Raw genomic sequence first — 21,437 nt, 5'->3', positions numbered from 1 at the left:
CAAGAGCGAACCATGCACCGTATCTGCCGAGAGGAAGATAGGATGAATAATCGGGAGCGTAGACTTCACTTGAGAATGGAGCAGCGCTTGGATGGTCCGATGGAGAAGGTCGGTGCCGTCAATGAAACAGCAATTAATAACAAATATTGTAAATTAAAAAAATTAAATTAATTAAGATAATTATAGATTAATGTGATTTTGTTTACTTCTTGACTGGTCACTTCGGTTCCATATACTTTTCTTTAATGAATAGTATTGATAATATGACCATTTGATTGTTAAAAGAGTAATGAAGGTCATTAAAGTTGGAATTAAGACAAATAAAACCGAATTGAGTTATAATGTAAGAGATCATGAACGAAGATAAAAGTTAAATTTTTTATTTTTATTAAAAGTTGCATTGTCTTTTGTGTGAATAAATAAAAACAAAATTGTATTTTTACTCTAATTTTGTTCCAAGCTAAGTGTCTGTTTGCAAATCCGCGAATGCTATCTGCAGTTTCTTTAGGTGCAAACCAAAAACATCAATGATTCTTCGGTTTTTGTGAGCCTTGCGAAATTATTTTCGTACAAATAAATACACTGCCGTAGAAACTAGTTTTTTTCTGTGGAGTGTACTCAAAGACGACTAGGCGAGGATTATAGCATTTTTTATCTATTAATCATTTTTTAGTAGAATTTTCAATTTATTCACCCAAAAAAAAAAAAAATTCAGTTTCTTTTTCTTATAGATTCAATAAATAGTCAATAAATCAAGAATGGACCATATCTTACAATTAGTCAATTTATCATTACTGCAATGATGCGTAGAGAATATTTCTAGTTACTCTTTTTTATATCTGTAAGCAATTATATGAAAAGATTATAATTACCTTAGAGACTCTGATGTATCATGCACATATATACTACTTACTAGAGCTTAATTAAAGTATGTAAGAACAAATAGTTAGTCAAACTTTGCATTATTCTATAATTTATTAAAATGTTCCCATTTTTTCCCTTTCGAATTTTCGAACACAATCCAATTGCTTCAATCCTCTGTCACAAAATAAGAATGTTCAAGATTGCTAACACTTGGCTCAATCAAATTCACCAGGATTCCTTTCATTTCATGTTATTTTCCCCCACCTAAACTACCTGTCTTAACATCTATCTCAAGTTTTGATTTCTTAAGCAAAGTTCTCTTGTAATTCACAAATTTAAACCCCAAAAGAAATTAACCCTTCTCTTTTCATATCACATGAATTGCTTATATATAATGATCTAAGCCATATCATATGAAAAATGCATAGAGCCAAAAATGGCATATACGAAAGCCCACTTCATCATCATTTTGATTAATCTTTGCACCATTGTTATTGCTACAAGCAACAATACATTGAATAGACCAAAATTCTCATCAATTCTAATCTTTGGTGATTCAACAGTGGACACAGGAAACAACAACTACATCAAAACATTAGGAAAAGCAAATCATTATCCATATGGAAGAGATTTCCCTGGCCATGTTCCCACTGGAAGATTCTCCAATGGAAAATTGGTTCCTGACTTTATTGCTTCCATTTTGAACATCAAAGACACTGTCCCTCCTTTCTTGGACCCAAACCTCTCCAACGAAGAGCTCCTAACTGGTGTTAGCTTTGCCTCCGGCGGCTCGGGTTTCGATGAGTTCACCGCGGTTTTGACCGGTGCCATACCAATGTCTAAGCAGATTGAGCTCTTCAAAGCTTATGTAGAAAAAATCAAGTGCATTGTTGGGGAAAAAGAAGCTAAAAGAATAATCGGAGATGCTTTGGTCATTATTAGTGCAGGAACTAATGATTTCCTTTTCAACTTTTATGACATTCCCACTAGAAGATCTGAGTTCAACATTGATGGATACCAAGATTTTATACAAAACAAGCTTCAAATCTTCATCAAGGTAAAAAAGCAAGTTTCATCTCTTAATCACATTACTATGCTAATGTCAAGACTAAGTACTTGTTTGAGTGTCATTAAATCGATAAAAAAAAAGATTTTTTTCAATGAAAAAAGATTTTTTTTTATTTTTTAGTGTATTTAGAAAATTTCTAATAGTAAAAATAAAAGTACTAGAAAAATAAAAAAAACATCTTTTTTTAAAAAGGTACAATTTTCATTTTTTTTAAAAGATATTTTTTTTCTTTAAAAAAAAGATATTTTTCACATAATAAATAAACAAAAAAGTACTTTTATCTTATTTTACCCAAACAATTGATAAATAAAAAGATATTTTTACATGAGATATCCAAATATAAAACCACTTTTACTTTTGTAAAAAGATCTTTAAAAAAATATTAATTATAAAAATATCTTCTTCGAGAATGGCGCGCAAACAAGTCCTAAACCAATTATTTATTCCTTTAGAAATATGTATAATAATAGCAAACTATCCCCTAAAATTTTCATGACATTAATTAGTTTTATTTCTAAAGATTTACGTTGCTATTAATTTAGTCCAATTTTAACATTAGTTTGGTCTCAAGAAAGTAATAAAAAAAAAAAAAACTTATAAATAACGACAATAGGTGCAATACTTGTTAGCATGATATTTGTGCACAATTGTAGGAACTATACGAAGTTGGATGCAGAAAATTTTCTGTGACTGGGCTTTCATGCATTGGTTGCATTCCCATTCAAATTACAGTCAAGTGTGTGAGTTTAAAGGAAAAGAAATGTGTAGAGGATGAGAATTCAGATGCTGAGATCTACAACAAAAAATTGGCGAAGCGATTACTTGTACTGCAAGAAATGCTTCCAGGAAGCAGAGTTGTTTATACAAACATATATGACCCATTGATCAACCTCATTAGTCAACCTGAAAAATACGGTGAGCTATAATTTATGCATTACAATATTCATTTCACAAAGGTCTTAGCTTTAAAAATTGAATGAACTTTTGTGATTTCAATTATTATATTTTCTTTTGGTATCTTTGATCAAACAGGTTTCAAGGAAACCAAGAGAGGATGTTGTGGGACTGGTTTATTTGAAGTGACTCCATTGTGTAACGAAATCACACCGGTATGTGATGATGCTTCAAAGTACGTATTTTGGGACAGTGTACATCCAACAGAAGCAACCTACCAGTATATTGCTAAGTACTTAGAAATGGAAGTTCTGCCCAAGTTCCAATTTCATATGGATTATACTTTTGAAAAAGTGTAAATGATCTCACTATAAACATATAGGTGGATGATTGATAGGGCGTAACAGCATCGTTTGATTCATGAATCCGACGAATTGTTGAAATAAGCAATTGGTCTGAAGACCTTGGTGAGAAAAATAAATAACAAAAAAGAAAGCAAAAACAGATGAAGTTCAATCATTCTGAATAATTGAAGTATTGAATTGATGTGAAAGTCCTGTACCGAAAAAATAAATAAATTTCTTTGGAAGACTTTTACCTACAGATATACTAATACAAAAAGGTAGATACTACAATGAAGATTTTATAATTGTCTTCATGTGAATATATTTCTTTTTGACTCTTGGATGATGAATTGTATGATTAGATTTTGATATTTATAAAAGTGTTATTTTTTTTAAAGTGTGGCTAAATAAATAAACCACACTTTTAACCAAAGCTTCTTCATGAAAAGATATTTTTATCATCTTCATTGTAGTATCCACAACTATCTTAAATTTTACTCCTTTTTACCCATCCAGAGAGTTCCACAAGATGGGCGGCTTTCAATTTAGAAGATATTGAGCTGAGGTGAAATTTAAATTGTCTATATATTTCATCTAACAAGTCCTTAAATTGACGATCAATTCCAATGTTTGGTGCTTGATATACTCGTGAGCTTATTAGAAATTATCACAAAACCACGTATTCTATAAATTTAAATTGACAAGAAGAGTCTCTTTTATTTAACGTGAATTTTGAATTATTTTTTGTATCATAAAAATTTTAAAATATATCATAAAATTATTTATTTTAAAATTTTAATAAGTAATTTTACTATGATTTTAAGAATTGGATGAACCGATGAGTACAACTGGATTAATAAAAAATCAATCACTAAAACGATCTAATTTAAGTAATGAATTGGTTAAAAAATTAAAAAAATAATTAATAAATTAATAAATTTTTTTTTCTAAAAATATATAAATATTATACATAAATATATTATTTTACTATATTCGATTCAATTCTATTTAAATTTTAATCGAACCTTTAAATTTTTTAAATCCTAACTCTATATAGAATAATATGGAAAATCTCACGATGCAAGTGGGGACTAAGGCTGGTAATGGGTAGGGTAGGGTAGGGTCCAACTCGCGGGTTGAGAATCTCTCAACCCTAATCCTACCCACACCCTAAATTTCTAAACCCTATCTTACCCTACTCTACCCGCAGAAATATCAAATTTTTTCAAAGTAAATATAAAATTCAATCATTTTAAATTTTATATATATTAATAACATAAAAAATAAAAAGCTAATACTCTAAATTATTAAATTAACTAACTAGTTTTAGTGGTTCTTCACTTATTGTAAATCATTACATAAAGAAAGTTGTGGGTTCAACTCTCACTTCTTTCATTATATACTTAATTTTTATAAAATATATGTGTTATATATGAGGTGCGGGTAGGGTATGGTAGGATAGGGTACACCATAAATCCGTACCCTACCCTACCCGCAGGCATACCCAGACCCTACCCTACCCTACTCGCAGCGGATCGGATAGCCTACCCTACTCAAACGGGTTGGATCGGATTGAATACTCGCGAGTAGGATATAAATTGCCAGCCCTAGCCGGGACTAAGATCTTACGCACCGGTTCTATTATTTATTTAATTATTTCCTTATTTCATTATTTCAATAAACCAATTGTGCGGATGGCATTGACACCATATATTTTTCCTATACAAAAATAGTGTCACTAGAAAGAAAAAACAAATATTTTAATAATTAATAAATATTAAATAAAATATATTTTAACTATTTTTAGTTATTTTTTTTTGTTACAATACAAAAAAGTGATAGTTGAAGAGACGCAGGTTCGAAAACCCATCCCAATGTATTCCTAATTCCAATGAGATTAGATAGTGTTATGTTGTGACTGATTTTTTGGCTGCAACCAATTATCCCGGAAAATGATTATCCAATAGAACCTCATGATGAGCCTTTTGTATCATGTAGTTAACATCAACTAGTAAGAAAACGAGGCCCAAGGCAGAAGTGTTACAGGTCTTGGAGGATTGGCTCAAGGTGGAGGCGATCCATTACTTTTATATTAATTTGATGAATCCCGGTGGATCAAATCCTTCAAACCTGAAACTAGTGATCCCTGATTCCCATTCCTTCTTTATGTGTCACGGGAATTGCTTCGGTCATGACGATTCTCGAAGGATGGAATCAATAGGTCATGCAGCATTGCAGTGTGCTCATGAAACAGCGATCCGAGATGGAAGGGATGCCAAAGACTAGGAGTGTGTTTAGTTTTCTTAGAAGTTTTATTTTTTGGCTTTTTCTTTTTCTTTTTAAATGTAAATATGATTCTGAAATTTAATATCTAAAGCTAAAAAAAAAAAAAAGTTTTATGTTTATTTTTAGGTTAAAAAATTTGGTTATGAATTTATTATTGATGTTTTATTTAAAAATAGATGCAGTACATGTATTTACAAATTGGGAGCTGTCAGATAAAAATTCAACACGGAAGGGTGTTGAATGCAACCCGTGGAGGGGAGTAATAGCCATGTGGTGAAGTCTGGTTACATGGAGTTACAGTACATGGGAGACGTGTTGAATCAACACCGGGGAAGGGGAGGGGGGAGAGGCGTGTTATACGTGGCAAACTGTCATTGGCTGATGAATCAAAAAGTGGGAGCATGCTGAGTCAGCACGTGGGGGGCATGTTGAGTGCTCCGCTATATATAAGGCAAAATTCGGTATCATTTTCATTACAAGGAAGAGTGTTCTTTGATTGTGTTGCTAGTATAATGAAGGGTACCACAAACTTGGTAGTGTATCGCAACGGTGAGATTATACGGAATACTCATGAAGAAGTGAGGTTTGTGTGTCAGAATCCATTTTCGTTTGTGATTCCATGCACCATGACGTCGATGGATCTTCAGAACGGTCTCTGTCAAAGCATGGAGAACGGAATGTTGATGAGAGTCAGCAGTATTTTGTATCGGAATCCGGTTATAGTTTTTGGTGTTCTAATACAGTTTGATATTATGCCGATCATTGACGAAGCGAGTATGTAGAATATATTCCAAATTCACCGGCAGACTCAAATGCGACAGCCACAGATTGAGCTGTATGTTGAGTTTGAAAATGTAGAGGCAGATGAGATTCAAAATGATTTAGATATAGAGGATGATAGAGTTGCAATGTACAAAGGAATGAACAGTAACAGTGAAGAGGACTTCGAAGCCACTTATGAAGCCGGCGACGAAGACGAGGATCGTGATGTGGGAGTCGAGCCAGCAGCGGAGAATATAGTGGTTCATTTCGCAGTTAGTCAACCGATGAACGTCCCACCTTTTATGCGTAACTTGGATCTTGATGCCATGAATGCACCGGAATTCCCGGAATATGCAAACATAGGTACGTGATGAGTGAATAATACGTTTTTGGGTTTTTATATTTTGGATGGATCAATGAATGATGATTTCTGCTTTCTGTAGGTGTTGCTGACCCTGAGGACGGAGAGTTCAGGATCGGAATGGAGTATAGTTCTAGAAAGTCTGTCATTGCAGCAATCAAAAGTTACACTATCTCTAGAGGAGTCGACTAAATGTTTATGAGTCCGAACCACAGACGTTCTATGCAAAATGCAAGACGTATGGGCATGGGTGCGACTGGCTCATCCGAGCTAGCTTGATATGAAAAAAAGGTTATTGGGAGATACGGAGATACAATGGTAGGCACACGTGCACCATGGGAACGATCTCATAGGACCATTCTAAGTCAGACTCGGACACAGTTGCTGAGGCTATAAGGCGATTGGTTGAGACTGACCCGTTCATCAAGGTCAAATCTATAATTGCGGAAGTGCAGTCAAGGTTCAACTACACCATCAGTTACCGAAAGGCTTGGCTGGCAAAGCAGAAGTTTATAGCCAAAGTTTTCGGTGGTTGGGAGGATTCTTACCATACTTTGCCACGGTGGCTCTTAGTCATGGTTCAGAAGATGCTAGGCTCAATTGTCCAAATAGAAATACGACCCCTGTACAACGGGAGTGAGGAGGCGGACGGTGTTATAATACTTCACCGCGTATTTTGGTGTTTCAATCCATGCATTAGGGCGTTCAAGCATTGCAAGCCTCTAGTTCAGGTTGACGGCACACACCTATACGGAAAATACAAAGGTACACTTCTGGTTGCTGTTGCACAAGATGGGAACCAGAACATTGTGGCTATCGCCTTTGCCCTGGTGGAGGGGGAGACAGCTGATGCGTGACACTTCTTTCTCAGGAATCTACGAAGGCATGTTGTTAGAAAAAACGGTGTGGGTATGATCTCAAACTAGGGGTGGCAGGCGGGGAAGCCCGCCCCGCCTAATGGCAGGTTAGCCCGCCTAAATTTCTTTTTTTCTTTTAATATTTATAAGGACATATCTTCTATTTAAATCAATATAAATGCAAATATTAAATATAAATAGTCTCCAAAATAATAAACATAATCCAAAATACAAAAGATAGTTATAAATAGTCCCATAGACAAAATAAATATAAGCAAAAATCCAAAAACATAATTATAAATAGTCTTCAAAGCAAATTAAACATAATTCGAAACACTTAATTTTCATCTTCATCTTCATGTAAGTCAATAACATCATTGGAACCAACTCCTGAAGAATAGCCTTCTCCTTTTACAATATCTTCCTCATCTTTATCTTCCTCTAGAAAAAAGTAAATAAATATATTAGAAAAATAGTATATAATAATGTTCAAAATTCACTCAAGTATGTTGTATGTCATAAATATAATTATACCAAAATCATCATATCCACGTATCCAATTTCTGGTGCAAATCACCGCTTCAACATTATCTGGCAACAAACGACTTTTATACTTATTCAAAACATGAGAACCCATGCTAAATGCAGATTCTGAAGCCACGATAGTAATAGGAATGCTCAACAAATCTCGTGCCATTAGTGATAGTGTTGGAAAACGATGATGGTTGTCTTTCCACCATTGCAAAATATCAATGATTGCATCATTGCAAAATAATGTTGCCTCACTCAAATAAATATCAAGTTGGTTCTTTCCACTTTTCACTTCAGCTTCTTGATTACGGGACATCAAATCCTTTGCATTGCAAACAATATATGAATCAAAAAGTATGAAAAATAAAAAATACATATAACCAAGTAGATAAAAATACTTACACCAACAATTTTAATAAGCTGAGTTCCAATTGCAAAAGATGTTGCTTGAGAAAAATTACTTGAAAGTTGGGAAGAACTCTCTACAGTTGTAGAGGAATTGTGGTCATAAACCTCAAAGAGCTTGTATAACTTACTCTTCACATGCTCCACTTTGTCTTTAGAACTAATAGGATCAATCTCATTATAGCAATGAACCAAAGTGTTGAGTTTAAATCTAGGATCAAGAACTGCCCCAAATGCAAGAACAACACTGTATTCCTCCCAATATTTCTTGAACTTAATCATCATTTTTTCTCCCATGTTCCTTATAAGCACCTCATCATTCTTCAAACTATTCATTAAAATAAGCTAGATTTGCCAAACTTGTAAAAAATACAAGTTGGATGTTGGGTAAGAAGTTCCAGACATCAACTTGGTAGTTTCGTAAAATGGTAACAAGAAATCACATATCTTTTCAGTTTTTCTCTACTCATCTGATGAAGGACAATACTCCATAAATCCAGCTTCTTTTACTTTATACATTTCAAAAGCTTTCTTATAAGGAATAGCACTTGCAAGCATTGCATAAAGTGAATTCCACCTAGTAGGAACATCTAAACATAATGCAGTCGTATACTCAAGTCCCTCAATATCTTCAAAACATTCTTTAAACTTAACCATTCGACTTTCAGATTTTCTCAGATACTTAATAGAATCTCTAATCTTATGCACTGTATCACCACATATTTTCATTCCATCTTGGACAATAAGATTTAAAATATGAGCAGAGCAACGAACATGAAAGAATTCACCACCACACAACAATGAACCATGCACATCCAAAGTACTTTTCAAGTGTTCAACACAAGTATCATTAGAAGAAGCATTATCCAAAGTAATGGAAAAAATCTTTTTATCAATTTTTCACTCAATCAAAAGTGTAAAGATTTTAGAAGACAAATCAAATCCTGTGTGAGGAGGAGGCATATGACAAAAATTGAGAATTTTACTCTGTAATTTTCAGTTCTCATCAATAAAATGTGCAGTCAAACATATAAACCCCTCATTGGTACTGGAAGTCCAAAGATCAGATGTTAAGCAAATTCTATTTGGAATGGAAACTAAATTTTTTTTAAGTTTCGCAGCTTCTCTCTTGTGAACTTTCACTATGTCAGCCTTAACCGTATTCCTAGAAGGAAGTTTCAAAGTTGGACTAATATATTTCACCCAATTTCTAAATCTCCTATCATCAACCATATTAAAAGGCTTATCCCCAGCAACTACATAAGAAGCAAACATATCTCTAGCCACTCCTGAATCAATCTCATTTTAAGTTGCAATTCTGCTATAATCTGACCAATATCTTCATGCTTAATTTGAGTACAACTATCAAGATGTCGTTTTATAGTAGAAGTGCCATATCGCTTATCTCCTGCTTTAAACACCTTCTTGCATCCTTTACACTCAGCACGTTCTACTCCATCCTTATCTGGACCGAGCTTTTTGAAAAAATTTCAAACATCGGATGTTGCTGGTCTCAGCCTTTTCGAACTAGGTTTATCAACCTCGACCGGAGCAGCCTCAGAACCAACTCCAGTAGTAACAAGGTTACTCACAGTTTCAGAATTCATATTTTTTGAAATAAAAGTAAATGTAAATTGTTTATATGAATCTGAAATAAAACAAATATCAACTCATCTGATTTAATCAAAACTCAACCATTAGCAAACCACACAAAAAATAGCAAACAATTTCTGAATCTGCATCAGATTCAAGTATTCAACCAAATATCAACCATTATCAACCATAATCAAAACTCAACCATTATCAAACAACACAAAAAACAGGAAATAATTTCTGAATCTGCATCAGATTTAACCAAATATCAACCATTATCAACCCTAATCAAAACTCAACCATAATCAGATTTAACTAAATATCAACCATAATCAAAACTCAACCAAATATCAACCATTATCAACCATAAACCCTAATTTACCTATATCAAACAGAACAAAACACAACAAACAAACCTAAATTGATGAATCTCAAACCCTAAGCCAGAAAACTAACCAGAGGAGGCGAGGACCAGGACAGAGGAGGCGAGGAGAAGCCATGTCGCAGCGATGAAGATAAACAAGGAGACCCAGAGTCCCAGAGAGCGAGACCAGCAGCGAGAGGACAAGACCCAGGAGCCCAGGACCGAGACCAGCAGCGACGACGGCTACACGGAGCAGCAGCGGTGGCTAGAACCCACGAGGCCACGAGGACCGAAGATCGACGGTGACTCAGTGACTGCGACTCAGCGAGCGTCAGGGGTGAGGACGAAACTCTGAAGTGCGAGCTTGACGGCTGAGGTCGACGGAAGTGCGATCTTGACGGCTGAGGTCGATGGAAGTGCGAGACGGCAGGTGTGAGGTGTGACCATGTGAGAGACTGAGAGTGACAGTGAGGATTGAAGACCTTGGGGAGGAAGCTGAAGGCTGAACGCTGGAGACTGGAGAAGCTGAAGGCTGAAGGCTGAAGCTCTGTCCTCTGTGTTGACTGTTGAGGACCGAGGGAGTGACCGAGTGAGAGACTGAGAGTGACGGTGAGGAACTGAGGATTGAGGTCGAGCTGTCGAGGAGACGAAGAAGCTGCAAATTTGGAAATTGGAATTAGGGATTCATTAGGGTTTCGCTGGGGATTTGGGTCAGGTCGGGGGTGAGTGGGTTCATGGGTTCTGGATTTGGGCTGAAAAATCATCCTTTTAACAAAAAAAAAATGCCTCAGCTCGCCGGGGAAGCCCGCCTCACCCCGCCGAAGCCCACGGTTTGAGCGGCGTGGGTTAGGTGGGCTTTTGTCTTTCGGCGGTCCCAAAATTCCAGCCCGGTCCGCCTTTTTTTGGCAGGTTATGCGGGCCAGCCCGGCGTGTTTAGGCCCGTTTGCCACCCCTATCTCAAACCGACATGAGTCAATCCGGGCAGCAGTAAATTGTTCCAGTGGTGATTGGCAACCTCCGAGAGCATGGTGGATGTTTTGTATAAGGCACATCGGTAGCAACTTTTTAAGGGCATTCAAAGTACCGCACCTGCAAAAACTTGATGTCAACATAGGGTATTCAAGGACGGTGGAGGAGTACAACATTAACTATAAGAGGTTGGAAGAGCGAGAAGAGGCATATGCCCGGTGGTGCGATGCCATTGGACTTAAACACTGAGTATTGGCATTTGATGGGGGTCATCGATGGGGCCATATAACGACGAACCTTGTGGAGTGCATTAATTCAGTGTTGAAGGGTGCCCGAAACCTCCCTGTGTTGGCCCTTGTCCAACTAACATATTATCGGTTAAACGAATTATTTACACGGAAGAGTGCCGAGACTCACGAACATAAGCGTTCCGGATTTACTTACTCTGTATTTGCACAAAAGTGGATAGAGGCAAATATGCAACGTGCTGGAAATATAGTTGTGCACCGGTTTAATAGACGAAACGAGGTGTTTGAGGTGCGTGAAATGCCTAACGGAAAGGTGTTGGTAGTTGATCTTGCGCGACGGACGTGTGACTGTGGGCACTTTCAGGTAGAACGACTACCATGTCGACATGTTATTGCTTACTGTGCCAACCAGCGACTCAATTGCCAGCTGTATGTGCATGATGTGTACAGGATGACAGAGACTCATAAGGTCTACAGATTTGAGTTCGTACCATTAGGTGATGTAGAGACATGGCCTGCTTATTATGGACCCACATTGGTCGCTAATCCTGCCTTGAGGCGCACGTTGAAAGGTCGTCCCAAGTTAACCCGATACTTGAATGAAATGGATTCATGCGACATGCGTGGTCCTCAGATATGCCGTCTATGTGGTGCTCAGGATCATAGTCGGAGTCGATGTCCCCAACGTGTTAGACCAAGTGGTGCTGGTGACATTGGTCCTCCCTAGGTCTTTTTTGTTTTTTGTGTTTTTCAGTTAATGTTTTTCATATATGCAAGCGTGTTTGTATTTTTAACTTTGGATTTTGTCAATTGATGTTTTTTGATATTCGTCGTGTTTGTATTTTTAATTTGGGTTTATCCATTGATGTTTTTGATGTTTTTAATGTTTAGTTAATATTATCATTTACTGCCTTTGTGAGGTACGCATACAAAAGATTAACCAATATTTACATTCACCTAATTCTGACACCATAATTAAAATTAAACATAGGTAAACATTACGAAAGATTAACTACGAATTAAATCAACTTAATTCTTAAAATTAACCCTAACCAACTTAAACTCAAGCTCACTTCTTTCGAACCAACCAGTTCAGTCCCTTGCCCATCATGCTCTGACCGAACCGCGACGGAGTAAACCTATCAGGTGGATTTCGTTCCGTCCGTAGGTCATACAGATGACCCCGAACTGAGTCATCCAAAGCCAGAGTAGCCGACCCACCTGCCTCTGCGGAGCAGATGTACCGGGGTTGTACTCGTCAACAACCTTGAATCCCCAATTCTGCTGGGTGAAACCACTGTCACACAATGCCCCCCTGATGTGTGCCCGGAAGCATGACCCCACATACCATAGGCCATATCTACTAATGCCCCATGCCCATTAGCCGACCCTGACGGTGTAGGCATAGTGGTAAGCTTTGGCCAATCACCCAAGCCAGCATTGGCCCAATGCTGTATTTGCTTATCTCCATGACTGTCAACGGGAATCTGCGATGGGATCGACGAAAAGTCAAACCATTCATGTCCGACTGGAATGGTAAGTATGGGCTGATTATGCTGGCTGGGCTGACCCTGGTGGCTGTGCTGAGAGTACTGACCGTGCTGACTGTGTTGAGAGTACTGGTTGTGCCCACTGTGCCAACTGTGCCCACTGTGCTGACTGTACCCACTATGCTGATTGCGACGTCTGTAATAACTGCCCTCGCATTGGTCATCAAACTGAACGTGGTAGCTAGAATCACTGTGGTGACTGTGATGGCTACCATGACTGTGGTCTGGTAGTTGTGGTATATAATAAGGAAACGGCTGAAACAATGCGTACTGAGGTGGACCCTGAGGTGCTGGTGGCTGATCTGGATGCTGAGGAACGTACTCCGTGAATAGGGTAGATACTTTGCGTGGCATATGCGGTCAACTTATCCGTGAATAGGGTCAAACCCAACAAACAGAAAATCTGCCATCTGATGTATCTCTTAATAGACTCCTCGGTGTCCAATTGCTCTGCATCTTTGGCACCCCGAACCCAACTCAGCTTTATATAAGATTTCGAAGAACTACTGACAACCAGTTCGGGACCGAATATAGTGATGCTCTGACTCTGTAGGAAGTCGCTACTACTATCTGTCTAGCCGCTCACAGGCTCTCCATTAATGGGTAGGCCAAATATATGAGTGACATCTTCCAGTGTCACAGTAACCTCACCCACCAACAATACAAAAGTATGAGTTTCTGGCCTCCACCTTTCTACCAAAGTAGCTCATAAGGGGTAAAATCCTTTTATGAACTCAATCCTAGAGACGTGGTAGAATCCTGTTGAGCGTAAGTAATTTTCGACCATCGAATTCTACGTTTGCGGCGGATCCAATTTACGAACCATCAAATTTCTGTTTGGTTGGTTCAACAAAATGTATTCACTAAATATTAGTTTAAATAAATAAAAATAAATATTTATAATAATAAGTTACATGAATATAACATATTGTTATTTCTAATCACAAATAAAAAACATTTACTTATTTAAATATTATAAATAAATACATTTAATATTTATATTCGAAAATAAATAAATATAAATAATATTTATTTTCGAAAATAAACAAATATAAATAATATTTATTTTCGAAAATAAATAAATAAAAAAAATAATATTTGTTTTCGAAAATATATAAACTATTTAATAATATTTATATTCAAAAATAAAAAATCTAAATAATATTAATTTTTGAAAATAAATAAATATAAATAATATTTATTTTCGAAAATAAATAAATATCACTATTATTTATTTTTGAAAATAACTACATAAATATAAATAATATTTGTTTTCAAAAATATATAAAATATTTAATAATATTTATATTTAAAAATAAAAAAATCTAAATAATATTAATTTTCGAAAATAAATAAATATCAATAAAATTTTTATTTAAATACATAAAATTTATGAACTTACATAAATTAGATGATCCAAATAATTGATGATATGTTCTTCGGGTGTCATATAGTTACGTACCATTTTTTTTAATCACTACAAACTAATAATTTTTTTTATATAATTTTTTTTTCTTTAAACACACCTATCTAAAATCCTAACTCTTGGTATAACACACACTTCACAACCTGGTTAGCTTCTTATTTTACCCCTCTCATCCTATCTTCTTCTTTTTTCTTCGTATCACACACGCCACACACTTCAGATGCATTCCACCAAGAACCAAGACGCTCAATTTATAGAGCGTGAATGAGAGTCGCTAGTTATCGGGGTGGGGTACTGTCCCCTGCATGCAGACCACCTGCAACATGCCCTCTTGTTGCTGCTTGCATCCTTGGAACCTAAACAAAAATCTTGCTACTCGTGCCTGCCCGCCACTTCACCACGCTTCCTGCGTGATGCTAGGAAACTGCCATACCTTGAACTGGCCCTATCACCACACTCCTCCTGCGTGTTGAACTGACATCCACAATACGGTAAAACACCTCCCTTCCCAATATTGAGCAAATATACTATTGGATATTCTATATGAAAAATAATTTCTGTTATTTTTATGATTAGATTATTAATTAAAAAATTTTATTTTTATCTATCAATTTTGCTTTTCATTATTTATATACGATGAATTTTATTTTTTTATAATATTTTTTTTCTAATGCTCTCTCATATATGTTGTTTTTTTTAGTTTTTATTATTTTTTGTTTATATGAATTTTTTTTGCTACTCGTACTAGAATCATAAATAGTAAAAAATTATAGTTAAAAAATACTTAAAATACTAAAAAAATATTAAAATTTATTTAAATATTTAAAATAAGATGATAAGATAATATAAAATAATTATTTAAATTTATATTTTTTAATAATTTTTTATCTAAAAATAATTTTAAGTAATATAATTTAAATAATATTTAATTTATTATAATTTATTTTGAGATAAAAATTGTCCATCATAAACTACATTAATACTAACTCATTTTTTAAGTAAAATTAATTTTATGTAAATTTTCGTTTACAAATTTTAATGCAAACACATACTAAAAGTTTGGTTTGGCATTTGAAATATAAAAATCAGATTTAAATTTTTTTAACTTCTAATTTTTTGTTTGGCCTTTTTGTTTTCTTTTAACCCATAGATGTAATTTTATTTTCTAACTCAAGTTGAGGTGAAGCAAAACAATTTAGGAAAACACGTTAGAGAGGATAAAAGTGCATTCAAGTATTTTGAATGCTGTTTTTTGATGTTTGGCAATTTTTTTCTCTGAACACCAACATGATTTTACATCCCAAAAATTCGTTCACTAGAAGCAAGAAATTATAGCTTCTGCGTTTACTCGACGTACGTTTAGGTTTTTGTTGCTAGTTATTATTAGTTTTTCCCTAATTTTTTTAAATAAAAAATACTAAAAGTATTAAAAAAAAAATTAATATGTATTATTGTTCTTATTAGAAATGATAAGTTAAATAAAAATTAATTATAAATAATAATAAAAATATAACTTTTAAAAAATTAGAACCTAAAATAATAATAAAAATAAGATTATTAAGAGTACTTAAAAAAACTAAAATATGCTATTTTATATATTATTTTTAATTTAATAAATAAATATTATTTTTTATTAAAAAAATACTGAAAAAGTTGTCAATTTTTATATGTTATTTTTAATTTTATAAATAAATATTAATTTTTATTATAATAATAAAAAAATATAATATACTAAAATACAGTACTATAAAAAAAATACTATGTAAAAAATACTAAAAAAATGCAAAAAAAGATTAAATATACTTAAAAAATAATATTATAATTTAATATTATATTTTTTTAGTAATTAATTAATTATTTATCTAGAAGTGATTTTAACTAATATTATTCAAACAATATTTATTTTATCAAAATTAATTTTAGTAAAAATTGCCAAACATAAATCATGTTAGCATAAACTCACTTCTACCCAAAATCAATTCTACAAAATCACTTTTATTCAAATTCTAGTTTTTGCCCAACGTGAATCCAAACACACACTTAGTTTTTGCCTTCATTGTTAGCATTAAATCGTTAATGAGGAGAATTTATTTCCGTCCGTTTAAGGTGCCATCCCTTGCATTGGCTGCTGCAATTGCTAAGATTACATCTCAAATTTATTTAAAATAATTAAAATACCCAAACACCTTGCTAACTTTATTGCAACAGATTTTGGAATGAGATTCTATCTCCGGTATCCTAGCCTCCCAAACATATTGGAAGAATATCACCACAAAAACAATAACCAATCATGCAAGTAATATCAACCAAACTGAATGAGCCTGCAGATGTGATAATAACGGGTGAATAAGAAAATCTCTGTGAGGGCAGATAAACAAAGTGGACAAAAAAAAGAAACTGGTAAAATAAGAGAGTTTTGAGGGAGAAAAAAGAGAGTTTGGTTATTATATACTCACTAATAGTAAACATTAGTCGTCAAGTGTCAACTCTATGCTTTCTTAGAAATTATAAGAGAATTAATTTGTATAGCTTAGTCGTATATAAGTACGAACTCCAATTTCTTAATAAGTCTAATACTTTTCCAAAACCATTGTTCTCTAAATAGATTACGATTTTATTCCCTAAATTTCCGATGTTGAATACTTGATGTTCTCATTAGCATGATCAGGAAGAATATCGTTGAACTTCTTAATGAAATTTTGATATGCTGAGACAATGACTGAGCGCATACCAAGTTTATTATATCTTCCTTTAGCTTTTCATCAGGAACATAAAATCTATTGATTTCTCCACATTCCGAGAAAGTGCTTGTTGAACAAGATCTTCTCTTTCATTGACTTTGCCGTCACATTCTCGCTGTCCAACTTCAAGTAGCCCAACACCTCATCCCATGAGAAACCTGGAATTCAAGAGAAAAACTTAAGATGTCAGACAAGCGGTCATTTAAATAAGGTTGTGCAACCCAATCGTAAGCGATATGTATCAATAGCTTCAAGAAAGTGGTTAATTGTTCAAGAGTTTTTGGGTTGAGACTGGCAGGAAAATTTGATGTGGGTAAATCTTTAGTAATTGGGCTCGAGATGGGAATTTCTTTTTCTTGAGTAATTTTGGTTAAGACAGCTACCAATTTAGCCAATTCGACATCTTGAGATCCGGGGACAGTGACTGGAGCTTCTTTCGAAAATTTAGGACCTTGTAAGGAAGAGGGTTCAGTTGGCTTTACTGGACTTGGTATTTTTTGTAGAGGAGGTGTAATTTCTTTGGCCACTCGAACATGTGAATCGAGGGTTTATATAACAGGAGAAAGTATTGATAGGAGAAGGAGGATTAGAAGTATTTACAGTCTGAGGACTTGAAGGTTTTTCCTGGGTCAGATCTATCAAGTTCTACTTTTCAACATTTGATGGAAGAATGATTTTGATAGTGTTTTTGTATGGATACCTGAAGGGGGAGCTCGGTCCCTAGGAGTCGACACCGAGTTGTTATTTTCGGTGCCGACCTATGAGCTTTGTGGAAGTTCGAGCTTTTCTCCGAGGAGATGTCCAATTGCACAGAGCATGAGCCAGGAACAAGGGGGAGTGTACCTGCAAAGGCACTCCGAAGCTTAAGTCAGTATTGAAAATTCAATGTCTCCTGTATAAGATAGAATACCATACCTTTATAGGTGAAGTAAGGTCGGTTACATTTCTCATGGTCTTCGGAATTGAAGAGTAATGATCAGGCTTTGATGGGTGATGACGTTATATTAGACGTTTTAGGATATAATCCGTTGGGTCATATTGTAACGTAACTGGCCAATTATTGATGTTAATTGCTGATTAATAACGTAACGCCAAACTTATGCTGCATTCTGCCGAGTTATGTCTCATAATGCCGAGTTATGACTTGATATTTGTAACGGCCGGATCATAGCCCCCAAGCTTAGCCTGGGAATATGTTTAATGAAGCAGGTTGAGCTTTAAATGATGCATAAGTCGGCTATTGAGTAGTTCAGCGAGTGGTTTTGTCTTGTAGCCCCCAGTTCAAGATGTTTTGTTAAACAAATAGTTAATAAAGTAATATTAATTAGAGAGGGAATAGTGCGTGTACTCATTAATGACGTGCATCTTCCCAATGCACATCATTTCTCTTGGGGCAGTTGAAGTGACGATTTGGTGGTATTGGGAAGCGGTTTTTGGGGTTTGAATTTAACATTGGAGTTGAAGGGGTTTGGCATTTTAGCATAAGGTTATTTGAGCTTTATCAGAGGAAGTTTGAAGCAAAATATGAGCAAGAGAGGTATCATCTTGTTTTATTTCTATCATCTGTGAACTTTGTTTTCCTTCTCTGTTTGCTTTTTGTTCTTTCTCTTTTTGTTGTTTGTTTGATAATGGGGTTTGAGAAAGAGAAGAAGGAAAATATTGACTGGTTGTATGATTGGGTAAATGAGGATGTGAGGAGGTATCCGTCGTTGTTCTTGGACGAGGGTGCCGTGAAGGAGATAGATGTTAGTAGAGTAGTGAGGGGTGGGTGTGGGGTGCGGTTGGAGTTGCTTCCTTGCACAGTTGATGAACGCGTGTTCTATAGGGGGGAAGGGTTTGAATTCTTTTATATGTACAGTAGTGTTTTGGAGGAGTTGGGAGTGAAGCTTCCATTTAGTGATTTTGAGTGTCAGGTGCTGAAACAACTGAACTGTGCACCTTCATAACTCCATTCCAACGGTTGGGCATTCGTTCGTGGGTTTGAGATTCTGATGGAGTTTTTGGAGGAGCCGCCTACAGTGGAGTTATTTTTCTCACTGTTCTAGGCAAAAGGTATTTGGAAGGGGGGTTGGGTGAATTTGAACAGTTCACCAGGGTTTTCTCTGTTTAAGCTGTACAAGTCCTCGTTCAAAAACTTTAAGGAGATGTATTTGAAGATTAGGAGTGCGGAATATGACTTTCCATTTTATATGGACGTGTTGTTGGGAGAGAAATTCTCGTTGTGGTAGTGTTCGGAACCTCAGAGTATTCTGGGGTCTGAATCAATATGTCTTCGAAATCAGTGTATTGTTGAGTATTTGGTGGAAGGGATAGATCGGAAAAGTTTATTATCGGTGTTTGAGTTATTGCAGTGGGATGATAATAGGCAGGCTGTAGTGGATTATTTAGGTGAGCTTATTTGTAAATGATGTAGTCCAGATAAGACTTGTTTTAATTTTGTAACTGTTTTTGCTTTACTGTTTTTGAAGGTGGGAAGTATCCCGGGGTCTCCGCAGCTACCCTTAGATCTCGGGTGAAGAGCAAAAACTTGGAGAAAGAAGGTTCAACATCAAAGGCAGAAAATGTGGCAAGTGCTGGGGATGTTGATCAGCTGAGACCTAGAAGAAGAAAAGTAATTTTAAAAAGAAAGAGAGCTGATGTAGTGGATATGTCTGAGGGTTCTGAAGAAGAAGATGTTCCGGTTGAGGAAATTCGGAATTTTGTAGAGAATCAAAAGAAGTTACATGATCTTGCCGAGCATTTTGATGGGTCGTCGGTGTGGGCAAAAGATTTTCCATATATGGCTGTTGTTGACGAGTTTTGTTAATCGTCGGTAGATGTGAGTTTAGCCGACAAGGTTGGTGATACTGCTATTGATCAGTATATGCAGGTAAGGTTGTATTGGGTTTTGTGTGTTTTATGTTTTTTGTGTAAATGGTGATGGATTGTGTTTGATGTAGGTTATTGGCCTGCGTTTGGCGAGCCTTAGGCAGAGTCAGGAAAAGAAGCATCAGAAGCTATCAGATCTGAAGTCGTTGAAGGAAGAGCTAGGTTTGAGAAATGTGAAGGTTGCTGAGTTGGAGACAAAGTTGTCAGAGACTGAAAAAGATTTGAAGTTGATGAAGGAAAGTTATGCCAAAGAGGTTGAAGATCTGAAGAAGAAGGATGCCGAGCTTTCTTCTTTATCTTCTCAGGTAGTGTCAATAACAGCGAAGTTGAATGAGGTTGAAAAGAGTAAGGTATCAGAAATTTTGGACTTTTTTGTTGAGGGTTTTGAAAGGGCTTCCCTACAAGCAAAGTTTTTGGCTCCCGACTGTGATTTTTCTCATATGGATCCGGGAAAAATTGTCAGAGATGGAGTTATGGTTGAAGATGATGGAGATGCCGAGGAAGAGGATGAAAATAGTTAATCAGTGTTTATGTTTTGTTTATATGTTTAATGTATGTTGGTGGATTGTTTTGCTCCTGTAGTGAGCTTATGACTGTTTATGTTTTTAACTTAATTTTGGTACTGTTTATGAAAACAGTTTATTTGGTTTTTGGCTATTTGCATATGTTGATTTTATAGAAAATATATGTTTTTATGATAGGTGAATTTTGCCTAGTTGTGATTGTGGCTTGAAGGCAATTTGTTTTTAAGTAAAATTGTGTTAATGGTGTAATGCCATTAATTTGATGGATAAGTATCATGGAAAGACCGACTAGGCTGAGTTTATCGAGATGCCTATTGATGGTTTATCAGTGGCTAAGAGAAGGGGGGTTGAATCTTAGCCCCTTTTTCGCTTAATAACACTTGCTGTTTTTCAGAACACTTGAGGAGATATTTTTGTTTTTGTCTCGTGCCTAGTCAAGAGACATTTTCTTTTTGTCTCGTAACTAGCCAAGAGATATTTTTCAGTTTTGTCTCTTATGCAGTAGAAACAGAAATGGAGTAGAAGAGAGAGAAAATCACACCAAGATGTATCCTGGTTCAGCTGCTCTGTGCAATGCAGCCTACATCCAGTCTCCATCACAAAAATGATGGAATTTCACTATAATCATGATTACATACACCAATTTTTCCTAGGAACTACCCTTCCTATCTGGGACAAGTCCAGAATCTAATTCCCAATCCTGAACTTGACTTGGTCACTGCCAAGCTTTCAACTGCTAAGTGCTAACCCAACTTGTGGGGATTTCCACAGAATCATGAAA

General features: G+C 35.4%; 3 protein-coding genes and 1 pseudogene across 3 annotated transcripts; 3 read left to right on the top strand and 1 right to left on the bottom strand.

Annotated features, from left to right (window-relative positions):
• The first annotated feature begins 1,271 nt into the window (after positions 1 to 1,271).
• On the top strand, positions 1,272 to 3,346 carry LOC107608249 (GDSL esterase/lipase At2g30310-like). The gene is made up of 3 exons (XM_016310095.3): positions 1,272 to 1,921; positions 2,587 to 2,848; positions 2,966 to 3,346. The coding sequence occupies exons 1-3, from the start codon at positions 1,301 to 1,303 to the stop codon at positions 3,184 to 3,186; spliced, it is 1,104 nt and encodes a 367-aa protein (XP_016165581.1). The 5' UTR covers positions 1,272 to 1,300; the 3' UTR covers positions 3,187 to 3,346.
• A 2,623-nt stretch (positions 3,347 to 5,969) lies between these two features.
• Positions 5,970 to 7,437, top strand: LOC148550591 (uncharacterized; annotated as a pseudogene).
• A 337-nt stretch (positions 7,438 to 7,774) lies between these two features.
• On the bottom strand, positions 7,775 to 8,670 carry LOC148550590 (zinc finger BED domain-containing protein DAYSLEEPER-like). The gene is made up of 3 exons (XM_088494543.1): positions 8,371 to 8,670; positions 7,972 to 8,290; positions 7,775 to 7,878 (listed from the first exon to the last, which is right to left on the bottom strand). The coding sequence occupies exons 1-3, from the start codon at positions 8,668 to 8,670 to the stop codon at positions 7,775 to 7,777; spliced, it is 723 nt and encodes a 240-aa protein (XP_088350669.1).
• A 3,106-nt stretch (positions 8,671 to 11,776) lies between these two features.
• LOC107606906 (uncharacterized) lies at positions 11,777 to 12,274 on the top strand. Its single transcript, XM_016308909.1, has one exon. It carries the CDS (start codon positions 11,777 to 11,779, stop codon positions 12,272 to 12,274), a length of 498 nt encoding a protein of 165 aa, XP_016164395.1.
• The last annotated feature ends 9,163 nt before the right edge of the window (positions 12,275 to 21,437 follow it).

This window comes from Arachis ipaensis, chromosome B7, assembly GCF_059453495.1.
Source record: "Arachis ipaensis isolate K30076 ecotype BB chromosome B7, ASM5945349v1, whole genome shotgun sequence".
NCBI classification, from domain to species: Eukaryota; Viridiplantae; Streptophyta; class Magnoliopsida; order Fabales; family Fabaceae; genus Arachis; species Arachis ipaensis.
The sequence above is the reverse complement of the archived record's forward strand: the minus strand, read 5'-3'. Positions and strand labels throughout refer to the sequence as shown.

Excerpts from the sequence above, each read along its gene's own strand:
- LOC107608249 (XM_016310095.3), top strand. The coding sequence starts at position 1,301 with ATGGCATATACGAAAGCCCACTTCATCATCATTTTGATTAATCTTTGC. Across the intron at positions 1,922-2,586 it reads AGCTTCAAATCTTCATCAAG|GAACTATACGAAGTTGGATG; the intron begins GTAAAAAAGCAA and ends GCACAATTGTAG. Across the intron at positions 2,849-2,965 it reads TAGTCAACCTGAAAAATACG|GTTTCAAGGAAACCAAGAGA; the intron begins GTGAGCTATAAT and ends TTGATCAAACAG.
- LOC148550590 (XM_088494543.1), bottom strand. The coding sequence starts at position 8,670 with ATGGGAGAAAAAATGATGATTAAGTTCAAGAAATATTGGGAGGAATAC. Across the intron at positions 8,291-8,370 it reads AGCTTATTAAAATTGTTGGT|GATTTGATGTCCCGTAATCA; the intron begins GTAAGTATTTTT and ends TGCAATGCAAAG. Across the intron at positions 7,879-7,971 it reads ACGTGGATATGATGATTTTG|AGGAAGATAAAGATGAGGAA; the intron begins GTATAATTATAT and ends ACTTTTTTCTAG.
- LOC107606906 (XM_016308909.1), top strand. The coding sequence starts at position 11,777 with ATGCAACGTGCTGGAAATATAGTTGTGCACCGGTTTAATAGACGAAAC.